The 17,581-nt window shown below is 38.5% G+C and overlaps 1 protein-coding gene across 12 annotated transcripts in view; it reads right to left on the bottom strand.

Annotated features, from left to right (window-relative positions):
* PHLDB2 (pleckstrin homology like domain family B member 2) overlaps positions 1-17,581 on the bottom strand; it is a 108,735-nt gene that overhangs the window by 32,350 nt on the left and 58,804 nt on the right. For 10 of the 12 annotated variants that reach the window (XM_029939274.1, XM_029939284.1, XM_029939272.1 and 7 more), the window contains 4 exons: positions 13,311-13,439; positions 7,458-7,613; positions 6,423-6,533; positions 3,544-3,633 (listed from right to left, as the gene is read on the bottom strand). In XM_029939274.1, the coding sequence (XP_029795134.1) occupies positions 3,544-3,633; positions 6,423-6,533; positions 7,458-7,613; positions 13,311-13,439 (486 nt within the window). The remainder of the gene's footprint in view (positions 1-3,543; positions 3,634-6,422; positions 6,534-7,457; positions 7,614-13,310; positions 13,440-17,581) is intronic. The other 2 variants (XM_029939277.1, XM_029939282.1) reach the window with 1 other exon arrangement.

Below are 17,581 nucleotides of genomic sequence, written 5' to 3'. Positions count from 1 at the left end.
CGATTCATTCTGTTGAATGAATGAGGGTGTCACTATAAAACATTTAAAATAATCACATACACAAAAATCTGAGATTTAAATTTACAATGCAATCAGTCATACTTCAAGAGCTTTTCCCCCAAATCTCTAGTTTTAGATTTTCCCCTTTTCTTCTGTTTCCTGATGAGTTAGAGGATGAGTAACAGTAGGCTGAGGGCTTCTTGGTTTTGTATGAAGACATTTCATAAGTAGTAATTTATTTGTAATGCAATCTAGCTTTCAGGCAGATCGCCTAAACGAGAACAAAAGGGATACTCATCCTCTCATGAGCCTTCCCTAGCAAGACAAATGTGCATACACACACACACACACACACACACACACAGACACACATACACATACACACACACACACACACACAGACATACACATACACACACACATACACACAGACATACACACACACATACACACACACACACATACACACACAGGCACACACACACAAACGCATACACACACGCACGCGCGCGCGCACACACACACACACACACATACACATACATACACACACAGGCACACACACACACCCTAAAGTGGAGTTGTAGCTCCAGGCTATTTCAATTCAAGGTGGCTTCCCCAACTCTCAACTCTACCAAAGGACAGAAAATTGCTCATTGACTTTGAAGTTCAATGATTAAATTCCAGCTTTAGCTTAGAGAAAATGTCTATGAATCAAAACTTGCAAGAATCAAAACTCCTCAATTTATATTTGAGGGAAAGGTGTTTATAAATGTTCATGGAAAGTAATTATACAGACCAATCATGATTTGCACGACACCAACAAAACAGAAGGAAAAAATAGAATGACAAATACAGAAGAGTACGTCTCTTTTAAAAGTAAAATTGAGTTAAATTTGACACTTGGGTTCTTCTATTAGCCCATCAATCTTTTTAAAAAGTGGCTCCAGGATAGGCAAGATATCATGATTCTGGGGAAGCAAAATTTCAGGCTGGAAAGCAAGGTTTTATGAGAATTTATAATTATGGCAATTTGAGAAAGCTAAAGTTGACTATTTTATAAAACTACAGGGTTCAAAATGCTGCTGAGTACAGTCTTGCACTTCATGGCAATGAATTTCATGAGATCAAATCGAAGAAAGGAAGTTGACCACTGGGTTGTTAGATTCCATTTTCTATTTGATAACGAATGAGAATGAAGAATCGCCACTTTCGATTATTCTTTTGCTCGGCTGACACTGCGTCCTTCACAGCCAAGATTTGATTCTTCACACATCATGGACCATAGCACCTAACTCATTGCTTCAAAAACGTATGCCATTCATCAAAAGTGGGGCTTGTTTAATCACTCCTTAAAAAAATAGAGTGAGAGAGTGAAGCAGTGAGTGAGAGAGATGAAGAAAGGAAGAAATTCAAAACATCCTGTGAGCCAAGTCGGCTTAGTCCATGGAAGAGAACACAGCAACTCCACAAACATAAGAGTTGGAGACATACAAAGAGTCAAAAAGCCAAATGTGCTTTTGGCACCAGGAAATCTGCAGAGGAAAAAAACCAATCCAACAGAAAAGGAAAGATTTTATTCTTATACTAAGAGGTAGAAAGACCCAAGAGCCTATCTAATTCATTTGGATGCCACAGTGCCTCCAACTCAGTATGTCCGGAGTCAAACTGCATAACTTCCCTCTTAACCTATGCTTTCTCCCGTCTTCACTACCTCAGGAAAAGGTCCTCACCATCCAGCTCATTATTCAAACTGGAAAAATGGCATCATTCCCACTACCTCCCTTAATTTACTTCATCCTCACATCCAATCTATCAGCAAGCACTATCAACTCTGCTCCAAAATATATACCCATATACCCACATCCAGTTAATTCTCTCCATCTGTCTGCCACTGTGTGAAGGGAAGCCCCCAGCATCTCCAGCCTACCCCTCTGCAGTCACCTCCTTCCTGGTTCCCTGCTTCTCCTCTGACTCCTTAGAACCCAGTGGAGCAGCCCAGAGTGATACTTAACAAATAGACATCAAATAATGTCACTTCCCTGCTTAAAACGATACACTCAATGACTTTCCAGCCACATATCATACACCATATTTCTGTAACATGCCTCACAAGACCTGGTCGCTGCCCATCTCACTGACACTCTCTTTTGCCACCACACTCCAACCACTATTTCCCTTTGTTCACTGAATCTGCCAGTTCTGTGTTCTGAATAATGGAGAGAAACTACAAAACTGAGTGATCTAATAAAGCTCCTGCGAAAATAGTTCATATTGCTTCCAAGATACACGTTATTCATACTTATTATGTGATGAGCATTTACCTCCTATACTTACAACACACATACACACACACACATGCACACACACACACACACGCACACAATACTCCCTATGTAGGAAGTCTTAACTCTGCTGCCTTTTAAATAGGTATTTATAAATAAAGTGGGGTTTTTTTTTGTTATTACACAAATTTTTATGCAGAAGCAACTTTTTCCCCTAGCTTTTTGGAAAAAATAAATACAAAGAAACCTATTTTGTTTTGGAATAGATGATAGCTCCACTTATGGTGAACATAGCATAACATGTGAACTTGCTGAATCACCGCTGTAGACCTGGAATTAATGTAACATGGTGGGTCAACTGTGCTAAAAAATATAACAACTATGTTCTTTTTCAGTCAGGGTTATAACTTTCTAAATTAGAGTTAAAATATTCTCCCATTGTAGTGGTGTAGCTCCATAAGAAGGTATTTCCGAAAGATGGATGTTTGGGATAAAGGTGTGTAAAGCTTAGTGTAAATAGGATTTTCTAATTTCAGGAGGGAAATAGCAGAAACAATGCTGGGGAAAAAAGAGACAGAGAGAAGGAAGAAACCAGACTATCTTATCAAATGCGCAGAGGCATTTTCATGTGTTATCAGACTTCGGAAAAAGAGACGTAAAGTAAGAAAGAGGAGGAACTGAAAAAGAAAACTGCAGAGAAGAGAATTTAAGACTAGTCTTGGTTTAGGGATACCTGGGTGGCTCAGTCAGTTAAGCGTCTGACTTCGGCCAGGTCATAATCTCACGGTTCATGAGTTGGAGCCCCACATCCTGCTTTGTGCTGACAGCCTCAGAGCCTGGAGCCTGCTTCGGATTCTGTGTCTCCCCCTCTCTCTCCCACTCCCCTACTCAAGCTTTCTCTCTCTCTCTCTCTCAAAAAATGAATAAGCATTAAAACAAAAAAAGCAAAACTAGTTTTGGTTTAGATCCCAACTTGTTTGAAACTCCACGTTAACCCACAATGTCACTGTCAAGCATAGTCTATACACACACACACACACACACACACACACACACACACACAGTGCATCTGCATTAGACACAAAGATAATCTCTGAAATCCTCAAAGCATAAGTAAAAGGCAGGGAAATCATCAAAGCACTGAATGCTTTTTAAGTCACTTATGTGAGGGTTTACTTATTTAGCTGATCATGTAAAACTGAGGCACATCTCGTGATATCTAAGGTGCTATGAGTGGACATGTAAAACCATCGCTTACCTCTTTTAGAGTACTGGGGTTGACGGGAAACCCTTTTCCCCCAGAGAGGCTGGAGTATTTCTTTTCCAAATTACAAAGATTTTCCTTTTCCTGAAGGAACACAAAATCTATTAAGCTTAGTCAATCTTAGATTTCCCTGATGACTAATGATAGCAAGTATTTTTTCAGGTGACTTATAGTCTCTTCATATATCTTCTTTTGTGCAGTGTTTGTATTCAGTTCTTTGGCCTGTTTTTCTTTTATAAAAGTTATTTATTGAGTGCTTATTGACCATTATTGAATTATAAGCGTTCTTAATATATTCTGGGTGTAGGTCTTTGTTAGTCCATCTTTAAGAAACCTGTGCTTAACCCAAGGCCAGGGAAGTGTACTTGCAGGCCTACATTTTCTTCTTTTACCACTTTAATTTTTATGTTGAGGGCTACAATCTGCCTTGAGTTAATTTATATGCATGGTGTGGGGACAGATGTGTTAGGGCTCTTCCCTTCCCCCCATGTTTGCCCAGTTGATCCAGCACTGTTTGTTGGAAAGACTTTCTTTTCCCCACTGGATTGTCTTGGAGCTCTTTGTCAAAAGTCAATAGACAGTATATGTGTGGGTCTATTTCCGGACTTTCTGTTTGGTTCCATTGATCTGTATGTCTGGCTGTGTGTCAGGACCACATCATTTTAATACTATAGCTTTAGAGACGACCTTGAAATCAAATAGTATAAATCCTTTCACTTGGTTCTTGTTCAAAGTTATTCTGGCTATTCTATGCCCTTGGCATCTTCATCGAGTTGCTTCTCATTACTTATAATTCTTAAGCTCTATAATATTGCCATGAACACTGAATTAGTAACTACTGAACCATTTTTCCTCTGGAAAAGACAGAGTTGGGTTATTGTGGGCTTCTGGTCAAAATCATTTCGTCAACTGATCAGTACATAATTTTGCTTTATGTGTGTTTATGTTCAAAGACATCTTACTTAATATATATTGTTGATTACTAAACACAGAGCTCACAGCTAAAAGCACTATAATTCATGCTTGGATGAAGCTTGTTTAACACATGCATTTTATCCATAAGGCACATCACAACCTTCCAGCCCTTTGGAACATTAGACAGTACATTAGCACTATGCTCGGGGGTTATTTTAAATGGCAAAATCATCAACAAAAAAAATGTGAAAACAGCATAAAATTGCCCACAAAAAAGACACATTTCTTTACTCTATGACATCTGGAACACAAAGGCCGGTGTTGTTTTGGTCAATGTCAGCTGGGGCGGTGCATGCTGAGCGATTACAGACTGTCACCGCTCTGCACACATCCATCAAGGAACTGCAAACCACATATTGATTTGGGGGCTACAAATAAATCTTAGTGAGTCAGCAAATTCACAAATATGGACTCCACAAATAAGGCAGATTGACTGTAAATTTTGCATCAACTTGTGTCGATTTCTATAAGAGCCTGTTGGGATTTTTATGGAGATTGAGATGCATTTAGGGGCACCTGGGTGGCTCAGTCAGCTGAGCATCCAACTTCAGTTCAGGTCATGATCTCGCAGTTCATGAGTTTGAGCCCCACATCAGGCTCTGTGCCGACAGCTCAGAGCCCGGCGGCTGCTTCAGATTCTGTGTCTCCCTCTCTCTTGACCCCTCCCCTGCTATTTTTTTGCTCTCTCTCTCAAAATAAATAAACATTAAAAATGTTTTGTAAAGATTGAGATATATCTATAGATCAATTTGGAAAAATATAAACCATAACTTTAGACCACAATTTTTATAAGACAATTATATTTAATATATTTTAATGAAAAACTAACATTTCTATCATTGTGATTACCCAGTAAAAAGAAATCTATCTCTTAAGGATTTTTTCCCCATTTTTGGTAAAAGTTCAGAAACTACTACATGTACACTGTCTAATACTACATATTACACTAATTTAAGCTGTGCCTTTGAATATCACATGCAAAGGGTGGTGGGGAGGTTAGTGGAACCAGAGTTCATCCCCAGAGCAGGAGACAGGGATGGAAAATATATATCCATTCAGAGATTTCTAGGTGCCAAAGAAGCAGGAGGAGGGGAGCTATCATGGGTCTGTGTGGGCTACATAGGCACCTTGAGTGAACTCCTAATTGTATGTGAAAGACCAATTTTCTGTCTCTTCTCAACCTAAACAAAGCTAAGACAAGAATGCTGCAGCTACGTTTCTTCATGTTTCAGGATCGCAAGTGCCACATCCCAGGTAGTGGGCTGGATACAAGGCTCAGTCCTGAGACTCGCCCCATGAACTTTAACTCTTGGGTGTCTTACACCTGATACCAGGCCAGGGACTATGTCAGAAAATCAAGCTGCAGGTTGGGCAAAGGAATCCCTTTATATGCAGCCAAGTTAGGTGCTGGGCAGACGGGACATAGTCCCTTTGGTGAGGATGATCTTGTCACTCAGACAGGGTGTCCCCCTAGTTAGTTAAGCCCAGCTGAGCCCAAAGTGGCACTTGCCAGGAAGACCCACCTGCAAATAACTGGGGTTAAAAATACAGCAGCAGCTGAGCCAAATATTTGATAGCAGCAAAAAAAGAAGAATATGTTCTGCTTATTTGATGAAAAATCGAATTTTTTTAAAAGAGGAAGATTAGAAAATGTACACATTTTCCATCATTTGAATTTTCTGTGGAAAAAGCATGAGGAAAATATTCTTTTTGAATTATAATTATTCACAGATCATCAGCTTATTAATGGGGAAGATAAAATAAAAATGCATATTAAAAAGCTTCTTTGAATTACAATTCACTATTCACAATGAAAAGGTATGTGTTTGACGGAAGCAACTTTCCCCGAGTTGGCACCTGAGTTTTATTGCAACCAATGTGGAAAAGGAAATACTTACTCTCTGCAACATCATTATTAAATTATTCTTTTCTTTTACAAAATGGTCTTGCTCTCTCTGAGCCTGCTGAACAATGTGATTGGCTTGCTTTTTCAAGGCAGAAATCTTTTCCTGCGGGGAAAAACATGATCATATGTAGATGCATGTTAGTTAGATAATTCAAAAGTGTGCCAGAACGTTCTGGAAGAGGGAAAAAAGTGTTTACAACTGGATCAGCCATGGCCACATTTTCGTTGGTGGTAGGCAGCGATGGTGAGGCAGTTTCTTTGAGCTGCCAAGCTCAAGGCTTTTCTTTCCCTAAGGTCAATACAATCCAAGTGATTTAAAAATCTATTTGAAGAATCCAGAAGTCAACAGGAAATCTTGTTTTAGATTATAAATGAATTTTCGACATCAGCCTGGGAGACGCCTCATGGAAAAAACAACAATGGAATTTCTTATTTAAACTGAGAGCTCAGGAAATCACCTGCTTCATCTTCCTCTCCCTCAATTTTATTGGTTAGTACAGAGCACTGGGATGCGAGTCTAAGTTTTGGAACAAGAGGTGAATTCTGGGCTGGACATCCGGGTGCAGGCGTTGGGTGGAGCCAACAATGTGCATGGCATTCCATGCGGCTATTTCTAATAGTTGTAAGCTACTAGTAGCTGAGAACTATGAGCAATGGAAACAGAAGATTCCAAAATAGACTCTGTTCACAGAATTATTTTAAATCTAGTTCCTAGGATTGCAAAAGCAAGTAACTTAAAACAAATATCTAAATTTCTGATGCTCTCTCCCTTGGTTTCCACGTATGTGAAAAACTCAGATACTATTCATAAATGCATCTGAAAGCATCAAGTAATGATAATGAGAACACAGGTCTGTTTGTCTAGTTTGGTGCACCACGCAGTATGTAGATGGCAGGCTCCATAGTCTCCCCAGTGTCATCTGTGGTTGAACACAGAGATGTTCAGATATAAGGATTGTAGACAGAGAGAGAGCGAGCAAGGGGTGGATTTGGATTTTTTACATTGAATGATGCCTGGCTAAAGTACCTTTCTGGTGACAATGTTCCGTTGATATTCAGCCACTTCGCGCAGGAGCTGTTGGGTCAGGTTCTCCTTTTCCTCATCCAGGCGGCTCTCACGCTCAAGCTGCTGGAATTCCAGGTCTTCAAAGTGCTTGCTCTCCACGTCCAACAGGTCGGCATCCTTTGGAAAAAACGAAATGAAAACAAGACATACAGAAAGGCTGCAGCGTTCTTCAGATGAAGAAAAAAAAATAGTAAAAGCAAACAGTCCAAAATATCATTTCAATTACTAAGCTGACCAGGGTTGGAAAATGATAATCCTCTCTTTTGGAGTTAAATCCCAGAGCCGTGGCCGTTAGAACAGGATTGAAACGAATTGGGTATGGATGGGGTGGGAGAGGAGCATTTATCTGACTCAGTATTAGACTGTTCTGTGGATGTTGGGATTCCTTTTTTTTTTTTTAAGTTTATTTATTTTATTTGTTTTGAAGAGAAAGAGAGAGAGAGAACATGAGCAGGTGAGGGACAGAGAGAGAGAGACAGAGAGAGAGAATCCCAAGCAGGCTCTGACAGCACAGAGCCCGACATTGGCTAGATCTCACGAACCATGAGATCATGACCTGAGTTGAAATCAAGAGTTAGATGTTTAACTGATTGAGCCATCCAGGTACCCTGGATGTTGGAATTCTTGCTTTAAGTCAACTAAGTGGTTTTAAAACAGATCCTAAAGTATAAAAAGATTGAGTAAATTATTAAACATTATCTGCTGACCAAGGTGTGACATGATCTCTTGAGAAAACTCCTATTTTCCACAAATTTTCAAATGAAATGAGACTGGTATGGAGATCAAATTCAAGCTTCCAATGTTACTGACTATAAAAAAAAAGAGTCAAAATCTGCCACAGATACAGATTAGAAGTCTCTAAGAGGGGTGCAACATAATCCACCAGGGTGTAAGAAGAAAATATTAGACCTTCTCCATACTTATTTTTAGTTTTTCTTGTCTTTTACAATTTCTCAACAAATGTTCTCTAATGTATGTTCAGGAAGAGTACCTGTACATTACTTTGAGTAAATCTATATTTTGTACATGTATGCAGTATATATTCATAATAAAATATGACCTATCATATATATAGGCATGTATGCTCAAATAATTTTATTTAAAGAAGTCATTGGAAACATTTTGAGGTTCGTATTATTACACTGGGCTTCTGTAAATCCCTTAAAACTATTTATAAAGATTTTTACTGGAAAGAATGGAACCATAGTGTTCATCAGGCACAAAGAGTCACTCAAATAGCACTGCTACTCTGGGAATAATGTTGAGGACATTTAAGAAAGATTAGAAATCATAAAAATCAGATGGTCTTGGACAGGTATTTCCTAACCTATGAAATGAATCTGTATCTGTGCAGAGCCTGGCACATGTTGTATAAATTATTCTTCAATTTACATTTAAAAACCCTTAATTTTAGAGCCTTTGACAAAACCATAAATATGGCATGTATAGAAGATTTAAAAATATATGTAATTTGTAAGTAATCTATGGCCAAAAAAGGAAACAGCAGCTAGGCTATAAGGTTTACAATTCTACATGGGTAAAATAGCCAGGGCATTTCCTTTTCAATCAAAAGATCACAAAGAGTTGGATACATAAATATGATAAATGAGATTTACATCAGTTTTTAAACGTACCACCCCCTTTTTTCATGTAAGTGATAAATTAAGCCTTTTAATCAAATGGAAAATATGTTTCTGCCTTCTGGAATGAATTTTATTCTGGGGATGATTCATAGAAGGGCTATTAGCTACCATGTAATTACAAAACAACACTATAGCAACAGGATTATTATGTCAACTCAGTGGATTCTTAAAACCTAAGAGCAGGAAAAACAATTTGAAAAATATATTCAGCATTTCTTAGCACTTTTTTCCATTTTAATTGGCCAAACAGTAAGTGGCCTTGGTTTCAAGTTATTGGTTGTCGTTTCAAGTTAATCAGACATCTCATGCTTACAACTTCTAAAGGAATTAATGAATTTGGATCAAATCTAGTCACTACAGAGAGAGAACTCAAATATTAAGTCTTGAAATAAAATACTGGTAGTCTTGAAACAATACATCAGTAGCTATGACCATGTGGTCATACATATTCAAGTTTTTAAGGTCTTTCAATTAAGCTTAGTTTGTGGCTAAAGATTACTGAGATAACCAATTTCATAAAACTTTTTTTAAGTTCATAAATAATCTTTATTTGAAGTGGGCATATGTCTCACAATATACACACTATGCCAATCACTTACTCCACATCTGGTTAATATGCAGCTTGCGTTATCTTAACCCCAGGAAGGTCAGAGAGCCACTAATTTGTAGTAAATATTTAAACTGTTGCATGACAGTAACAGCACGCTGGGTAGGAAGGTTGAAAATTAAAGCTAAGCTTAGCACTCAGAATCTGCTGGTATAATCATCTGATCAAGTTATCTAAACAATTAGAAAGTGTGTATATAAACTTACACTGTAAGACAGAAACAACTTGGTAGGGGAAAAAAAGCTTGCAAAGATTTTGGATAAGAATAAGAATTCAGGGGATGGAATTTGGGGGCAGGCGTAGTTTAACTGAGCACAGAGTAATATATACAGGAAGCTCAAAGTTAAGGGCATGACTACTTGAGTGAAAATTTTAACTAAACTTCACTCACTAAAAGGAACATTACAAATCTCTACTGGCTGGCAATTTCAAAGGCCAGACATGAAAGGAAACCAAACAGCTGCACTCAAGAAAATGTAATGCCGTTCCTTCTTCTTTCTAATAATTGTTTTGAGAATTTATACGGCAGAAGCTCATGTGCAGACCCTTATGATTTCTTTGCATAGCAGAGGGACAGAAGAAGAGGATAGATATGGTATGTGTGACAATAATGATCTCATGACAGCTCAAGGCCAACTTTGAAAACAAATTTAAGTGGGGCTCAGGATTTGTTAACATTTCTCCATCTGATGCCAAATAGTCAAACAAATGCACATCTTTGGAATTTGGAAAAAGACAATGGAAATCATTAGTGCAATCTCCTTATTTCATAATATGAGGACACGGAGGCCCACAGAGGTTGAATGAGTTGCCTAAGGTTAAAGGAGAAACTGATTGTAGAGCCAGTGAGAAAAATGGTCTCCTAATTGTAGATGTCACTGAATATATAGATATATATATTTAAATCAAGACACTGAAATCAACCATTCAGTTGAGTAAATCAACAAAAGCACATCAAAACGGTTCTAGCCAGGTGTCTCCTCCATTTAATAGTACAACTTATCCTGGCAAACAAGACTCCTTTCACTTCTGCTTTCTTTTCCACAATGCTTGCATCTCAGGGAACAGTTTGACTGGTGAGCCCATGCTTACTACACACAACTACTCAGATGGAAACTGCATTCTGCTTCTCAGGGAGAGAATTAGAAATAAGAAACCTGGGGTCGTTGGGTGGCTGAGTCGGTTAAGCAGCCAACTTTGGCTCAGGTCATGATCTCACAGTTTGTGGGATTGAGCCTCACATTGAGCTCTGTGCTGACAGCTCAGAGCCTGGAGCCTGCTTCAGATTCTATGTCTCCCTCTCTCTCTGCTCCTCCCGAACTCATGTTCTGTCTCTCTCTCTTCTGGGCTCTCAAAAGTCAATAAACATTAAAAAAAAAAAAGGAGTAAGAAGCCTGATCATAAATTCATAGTTTTGTATGCACAAAATCATTCCAAATTTCAGCTTAAGTATTTGGGATAATGATGATTTTGATAATGATTTTGAGAAAATGATGTTCTTCCTTTTTATTTATTTTTTCTTAATTTTGTATGACTTGCCACCTAATGAAGTTTATTGTAATAAAATCACCTTTATTGGATCTAGTTTAAATGCCTTCAGGAAAGCTTTATACTGAGGTGGTATTCTGAAGTGTTTGAAGTCTGAAGGGAAATGAGCTCTGGTAACACAGGAAGTTCCTAGTATGAATCAACTTCTCATGTAGTAAGTGAATTTTTACTGATTAGGTCATGGGATCAGTGAAAAGTTACTCTGGTTGTCATCCCTGTAAAACAGAATTAGTAGATCTCTTAATACAGGTGAACAGAAGCTGCTACAAGCCAGTTCTCTCTCCCAAGGAAAGGGATTTGTAATTAGAATTTTACACTCTGCTTGGAGGGGAAAAAGAAGGGGTTTCTGCCTTGGAATATCCTGTCCTTTGCAGTCAACACCCTTAGAACATACATAAGTTTATGAGTTATCCTGGAGAGGCTAGATTAAGCAGTCATTATTTTTATCAGTCTGAGTCCAGGTTCCTGAGAAAATCTACCGACTTTTATCTGCAGCCATGTTGATAAAGAATGCAAGCAATAACTGGGTAGCCAGAGGCAGAGAAGAACAAAGTGTACAAGTTGCTGCCAACTCTAAGTAAAGTCTTATGGCCACTGTGTAAAATCTTTAGTAATAAGGAGAGTTGAAAAACAGTAAACAAATAGAAAAGTCTGTTTCTCAGTCTCTTTGGTGAACAGGCATAAACAAACAAATTGTAAATGGAAATGATTTTACAAATACAATTCTTTTCCCCAATCGTTTTTATCACAAGATTTCCAGAGAATTAATGACATTGAGGGACAGAAAGTTTTATCTTCTTCCAGAAAATTCACCTGTGTACTATAGCATGAGTAAAGAGGAAGAAACATTGCTGGGACTTTTTTGATCCAAAGTAGTAGAAGTTACTATTTGTTAAAAAATTAAAATCATTATGCTTCAGGCAAACGTGTCTGCCTTTGGTACTATTTATTAAGATGCTTTCAACCTCTGTAATACATTGAAGTTTCAAATGTAATTTTTCATAACCTAGTGATACTCTAATGTTTCAAATATTTTTGTATTAAAAGCAATCTTAAACATTTTCAAGGGCGGGTCCCTTAGAAGATGTTTCAACTTGCCTACTCCCAGGAAGGTCCTGACAGAATAACATGAATGAAACCGGCCTTCTTTTCTACTCATGAAATCATAAATTGTTAGTCACTTAGCACAAAATACTATCACGTGACTCCTTTTGAGACCATTCATGACTGCCCCACCAGGGTCACAGTTTATTTGAGTTGCTGTTTACAGTAAGTAACCCAGTTGTTAAGAGACTCAGAAATATTAAGTGGTCTTGCTAATGTTTGTGGAACTATCTACCTCAGGAGCCTCATTTCAGCAGATAACCAGCGTGGTCACGGTAAGTACTGCCAACTGTAGCAATCGGAGAATCAAGTCCAACTACAAAGCTCATGCTACCCTAGGTTTTAAAAAATTAGGAAGCTCGCCTGAGAAGACATTGAGGGCATTGACCTGCAGCTTGCATCTCGGTGTTTGCCACGGCTGTACTAATGAATTCAGTATCATTAAGAAGCAGAAAGAGAAGAAAAACAACAATGAGAGATGATGGGAAGCAAGTCAGAGAATAGGATAATTTGGGGACCAAAGTATAAAATCAAGCTGAGAGAAAAAAAAAAACATCCAAGGACAAACAGTACTCACGATACAGCAGAGAGTGCAGGGAAAGATGTCAGTCGATTGAAATGCTACAATCTTGTTGTCAGTTATATATCAGGAATAGTTCTATTTTGTTCTGGAGAACAACTCCAGGACTGTTTCTGCAGTATAAATTAGTGAAAGATTCTGACAAGGAATTGTTTAACTGATTAGCATGAAATAATATATATTGTCAGCATGCATATTTGTATTTCAAAAGTATCTAGTGACCAGACCGTATGCAAATTCATGCTTATGTGAAGTAGAAGTCATAAGTAAGTGGACCTGCATTGAAAAAACACCAAAAAACAATAAACTGCACATTCCTGTTTGCTACTGACCCTCTTCAGTTGTTGTTGTAATTGTTCCCTCATGGACTCAGGACAATTGTCCAGCTGGGTCTTCTGCTCGGAGTAAAGCTCCTGAAGCCTCTCTAGTTTTTCCCTTTCAGCATCAAGCTTTACCTTCTCCTGAAGTTCAGAAATCAGAAAATAGAAGAATAGAAATTACCTTCATACCCGAGGCAGGCGTTAGTGAATATTTCCCAAGGATAACACAAACACACACACACACACAAACGACATATCCTATGAATGTTGAAACATACCTTGTTAGTGACTAAGATAAGGGGGTATAAGTGAAGTAAAGACAAGGGGTTCCATTTCTGCATTTGCAAAACATGGTCCACTTTACTGGGTGTAGGCAATGACCCCTGTCCTTCCTTCCTTCTCTCCTTCCTGTCATCATGTTACAAAGCGAAGGAAGCAATAGCAATGTTGGTCAATGATCACCAAAGAACAAAAGAAATGCCAACCAAATTTATAAGACAGCCTTGCAAAGAGTCCCTTGGCAGAGAACTAGACAAAGGAAACCGGCATTTACCTCAAGTACAGTTGTGCTCCAATTTACCCAAGGCATTTGTTAAGCAAGCTCTGGAAATTATTGTAATTTTGTTCTCAGGTCAGAAGTCTACTGGATGCACTAGTTGTCTTCCCTGTCATCTGAAATAGGTCTAACTGCTTAGCAAACTTCGAAGCTTAAGCAATTAGAAAATCCAATTCTGAGAAGAGCGCTGAATTCAAAGGCTGAGAGAGCAAGGGAGAAGTCAAGCTTGACAAAACAACAAGGGAAGGCATGTTGTGCAGTTCGGATCAATACTGTGTGACACTTACTGTGGAGATGGAGACTTCTCTACACTGACTGACATAAGAAATACCTGAAACATGGATTATGGGGAAAAGGAAATGAGAACACCCAGGTGTCAGAAAACAGAAGAAAAAGGAGGACACAACATTCAATCCTTCCCCAGTCACACACTCCAAAGTGACCCTGGAAGTGGGTCTATCAGGCAAACCCTGTAGTACAGTGACTGCCCAGTGTCACCTATTGAGTCGAGAAACAATACTTCAACCTCTTTAGTGCTTGTCTTCCCAACTAGTGTTCTCTTTATGAGGCTCCGAAGCCTCAAAGGATAAATTGTAGACCTGATGTAACTCTCTCAGCCGATGAGATGTGCTTCATGAATCACTATCATGACTTGACACTCAGTACACACAGCGGCCACCACCTTAGTTCATTCTATGTGCAATGATAACAGTAACACTGCCTTCTAAGCATTACCAGAGAAGGATTTTCTTTAAAGATGAAGCTCCTGAATAGTCCTATAAAATTTTACTTGCTATAATTCCTCCATCCAAATGGCCAGGATTTCCTGGGTAAACATATTTAAATTCTTTACAAAAGAGATTATGGTTTAAATTTAAACCTGTATGAAATAATACCTCTACCAGTTCACTTAGGTCTCTGTTTTCAGCAGAAAACTTTACAATGTGAAGGGCATTTTAGAAATGCATATTTAGGGGCACCTGGGTGGCTGGGTCAATTAAACATCTGACTCTTGACTTCGGTTCAGGACACGATCTCATGGTTTGTGAGACTGAGCCCCTCATTGGGGTCTGGGCAGACAGCACAAAGCCCACTTGTGATTCTGTCTCTCTCTCTCTGCTCTTCCCTCACTTACTCTCCATCTCTCTCTAAAAATAAAAAAATAAACTTAAAAATGTATATTTAGATTTAGAAGTACGTTCTTTATTTCTCTCAAAATGATTAAATCCATAAGTCATAAAACTGAGGATCCTATTGCATGTATCAATCTAAAAATGCTTCTGCAATGTCAACATCCAGAATGTATCCAGGAAGTTTCCTGAGTCCTTAGCAACTGTGTCCACCATACACATTGATAGTGTAGGACTTGAAGAGAGAATGGCATGGTTCACAGAACCAAGGATTATCATGTAAAGCTCAAAATCCTAGGAACACTTAGATTCCTTCCTTAGTTTCAGAATAAATCATTTTTTTCCCTTTAATACAACGAGCAATACAGAACACCTGTTGTCTTTTGGATAAGAAAATGTGTTATTTCTTCTGTGTATGGATCAAAGATTGCCCTATTTACACAGCAAAAGAATTTTATCCAAAAAGAGTTCTATTTCTAGACACCATATTGTTGGATTTTGCAGCAATTTTAGTTCTAAGAAGAAAGCTAAAAAAAAAAAAAAGAAAAAGAAAAAGAAAACTATCCAACCCAATTAAATACAGTATGTGCAAAAGTGTAAAATTTAAATCTGCTAGAAAACATTGATACAATATTTAATTATATAGAAAGGCACTGGCCTCAAACACAAGTCTTTAAAAAAATTTTTTTTCTACATTCATTTATTTTTGAGAGAAAGAGTGAGACAGAGTGCAAGCAGGGGAGGGGCAGAGAAAGAAAAAGACACAGAATCGGAAGCAGACTCCAGGCTCTGAGCATGCAGTCAGCACAGAGCCTGATGCAGGGCTTGAACCCACGGACTATGAGATCATGACCTGAGCCAAAGTCGGATGCTCAACTGACTGAGCCTCCCAGGCACCCCTCAAATACAGGCCTTAAATCCAGAGAAATAACCAAAGAATTCTTCTTTAAAATTTTTTTGTTTATTTATTTTTGAGAGAGAGAGAGACAGAGTGTGAGCTGTCAGCACAGAGCCTGATGTGGGGCTCAAACTCATAATCTGTGAGATCATGACATGAGCCAAAGTTGGGCACTTAACTGACTGAGACACCCAGGTGCCCCCAAAGTATTCTTCTGATGCTCTCAATTTTTAAAAGTATTTAAAAAAATTTTTATTACTACTAATAAGCACAGATAACTAATAAAAAGTACCTTCTGTGTGCATAGTGCCTCCCCTCTGAGGTGCTGAAAATGTTTCGCAATTCCATACGAGGGGGCACTTAGAAGAACTTTGCAAGCAGGCACCATCAGAACCTTCCTCAGCTTCTCGGGTTTACCAAGGATGCTGTGACCACTACTTGGGTCTCAGAGCAAAAGCTTAGTGGGGCCAAAGCTAGGGCAAATGAAGAATGAAAGGTCTAGTGGCATTGTGGCCTGGCCATAAATCACAGAGGACCACAGAGGGGATATCATTCCTGTGCCAGCCAGAAGTTGGCCAACTTGGAGCCAGAAAGAAATTAATATTCCTACCTTCTATTTATTGTCCAGGAAGTTTCCAACGGAAAATTAGCTCTAGGCAAACAATTAGTTAGGACTGAAAATATCACCTTCTACAGCGAAAACAAATATATGGACAAATTAGCAGGGTTCACAGATTCTTGCTTTTGACATGCCAAGTATGAAAACCAGTGTTATTTCCTTCCTCCAGATTTAGACTGGTAAACTCGCCTAGTCTAATTACTATAGGCACAGCAGACACCTGACTGGCAGAGAGCATAGCTTTTTTTTTGATTCACGAATTTGTTTTCAGGAAATAAATGTGTTTAAGTGAATTTTAATAATCTTTAAATGAAATAAAATTTAAATGTTTAATAAATTTATTAAAGTTTAATGAACCCATTCAATATATTTTAAGTAAATTTAACAGATTTAACTTTGTTGAAAAAATAAGGCTACAAGGAACTGGAACACTGCAGGAAAACCAGACGTACAAGGGGCAACTATACAACCAAACCCAGAATGTGACTTTTAGAGATATGGCTGCTTCTGTTAGCACTGCTCTTGAGTTGACCTGTCTTCACGTTCTGGCAAAATCCAACTGGGTCACAAATTCACTGCCAGGTTCTGCCTTTTCTGTTTTTTCTACTTAAGACTGATGTTCCTAAAGTTTATATTAGACCAAATGTAAATTGTTCATAGCAAATTAAAGCAGAAATCAGTATATGAAGTCAGACTTCTGTTTGTTTCCACGGTCAGTTGTTTATTCACTCACTCAGTAAGTATTTAACGGGACTAAGAGTAGAGAAAAGAGGGAGCTTTATCATTGTCTTCACAAAGTACAGTCCAGTTGGCTTTGTGTTACTTAGCCCTGACTGCACATTAGAAAAACCTAAGTAAGCTTTTTAAAAAATTTTTTCTGTTAATGTTTATTTATCTTTGAGAGAGAGAGAGAGAGAGAGAGAGAGAGAGAGAGAGAGAGAGAGAGAGAATATGGGCAGAGGGGGAGAGAGACACAGAATCTGAAGCAGGCTTCAGGCTCCAAGCTGTCAGCACAGAGCCTGACATGGGGCTTGAACTCGTGAGCAGTGAGATCATGACCTGAGCTGAAGTCAGACACTT

The sequence above is a fragment of the Suricata suricatta genome, chromosome 5 (genome assembly GCF_006229205.1).
Source record: "Suricata suricatta isolate VVHF042 chromosome 5, meerkat_22Aug2017_6uvM2_HiC, whole genome shotgun sequence".
Taxonomy (NCBI): domain Eukaryota; kingdom Metazoa; phylum Chordata; class Mammalia; order Carnivora; family Herpestidae; genus Suricata; species Suricata suricatta.
The sequence above is the reverse complement of the archived record's forward strand: the minus strand, read 5'-3'. Positions and strand labels throughout refer to the sequence as shown.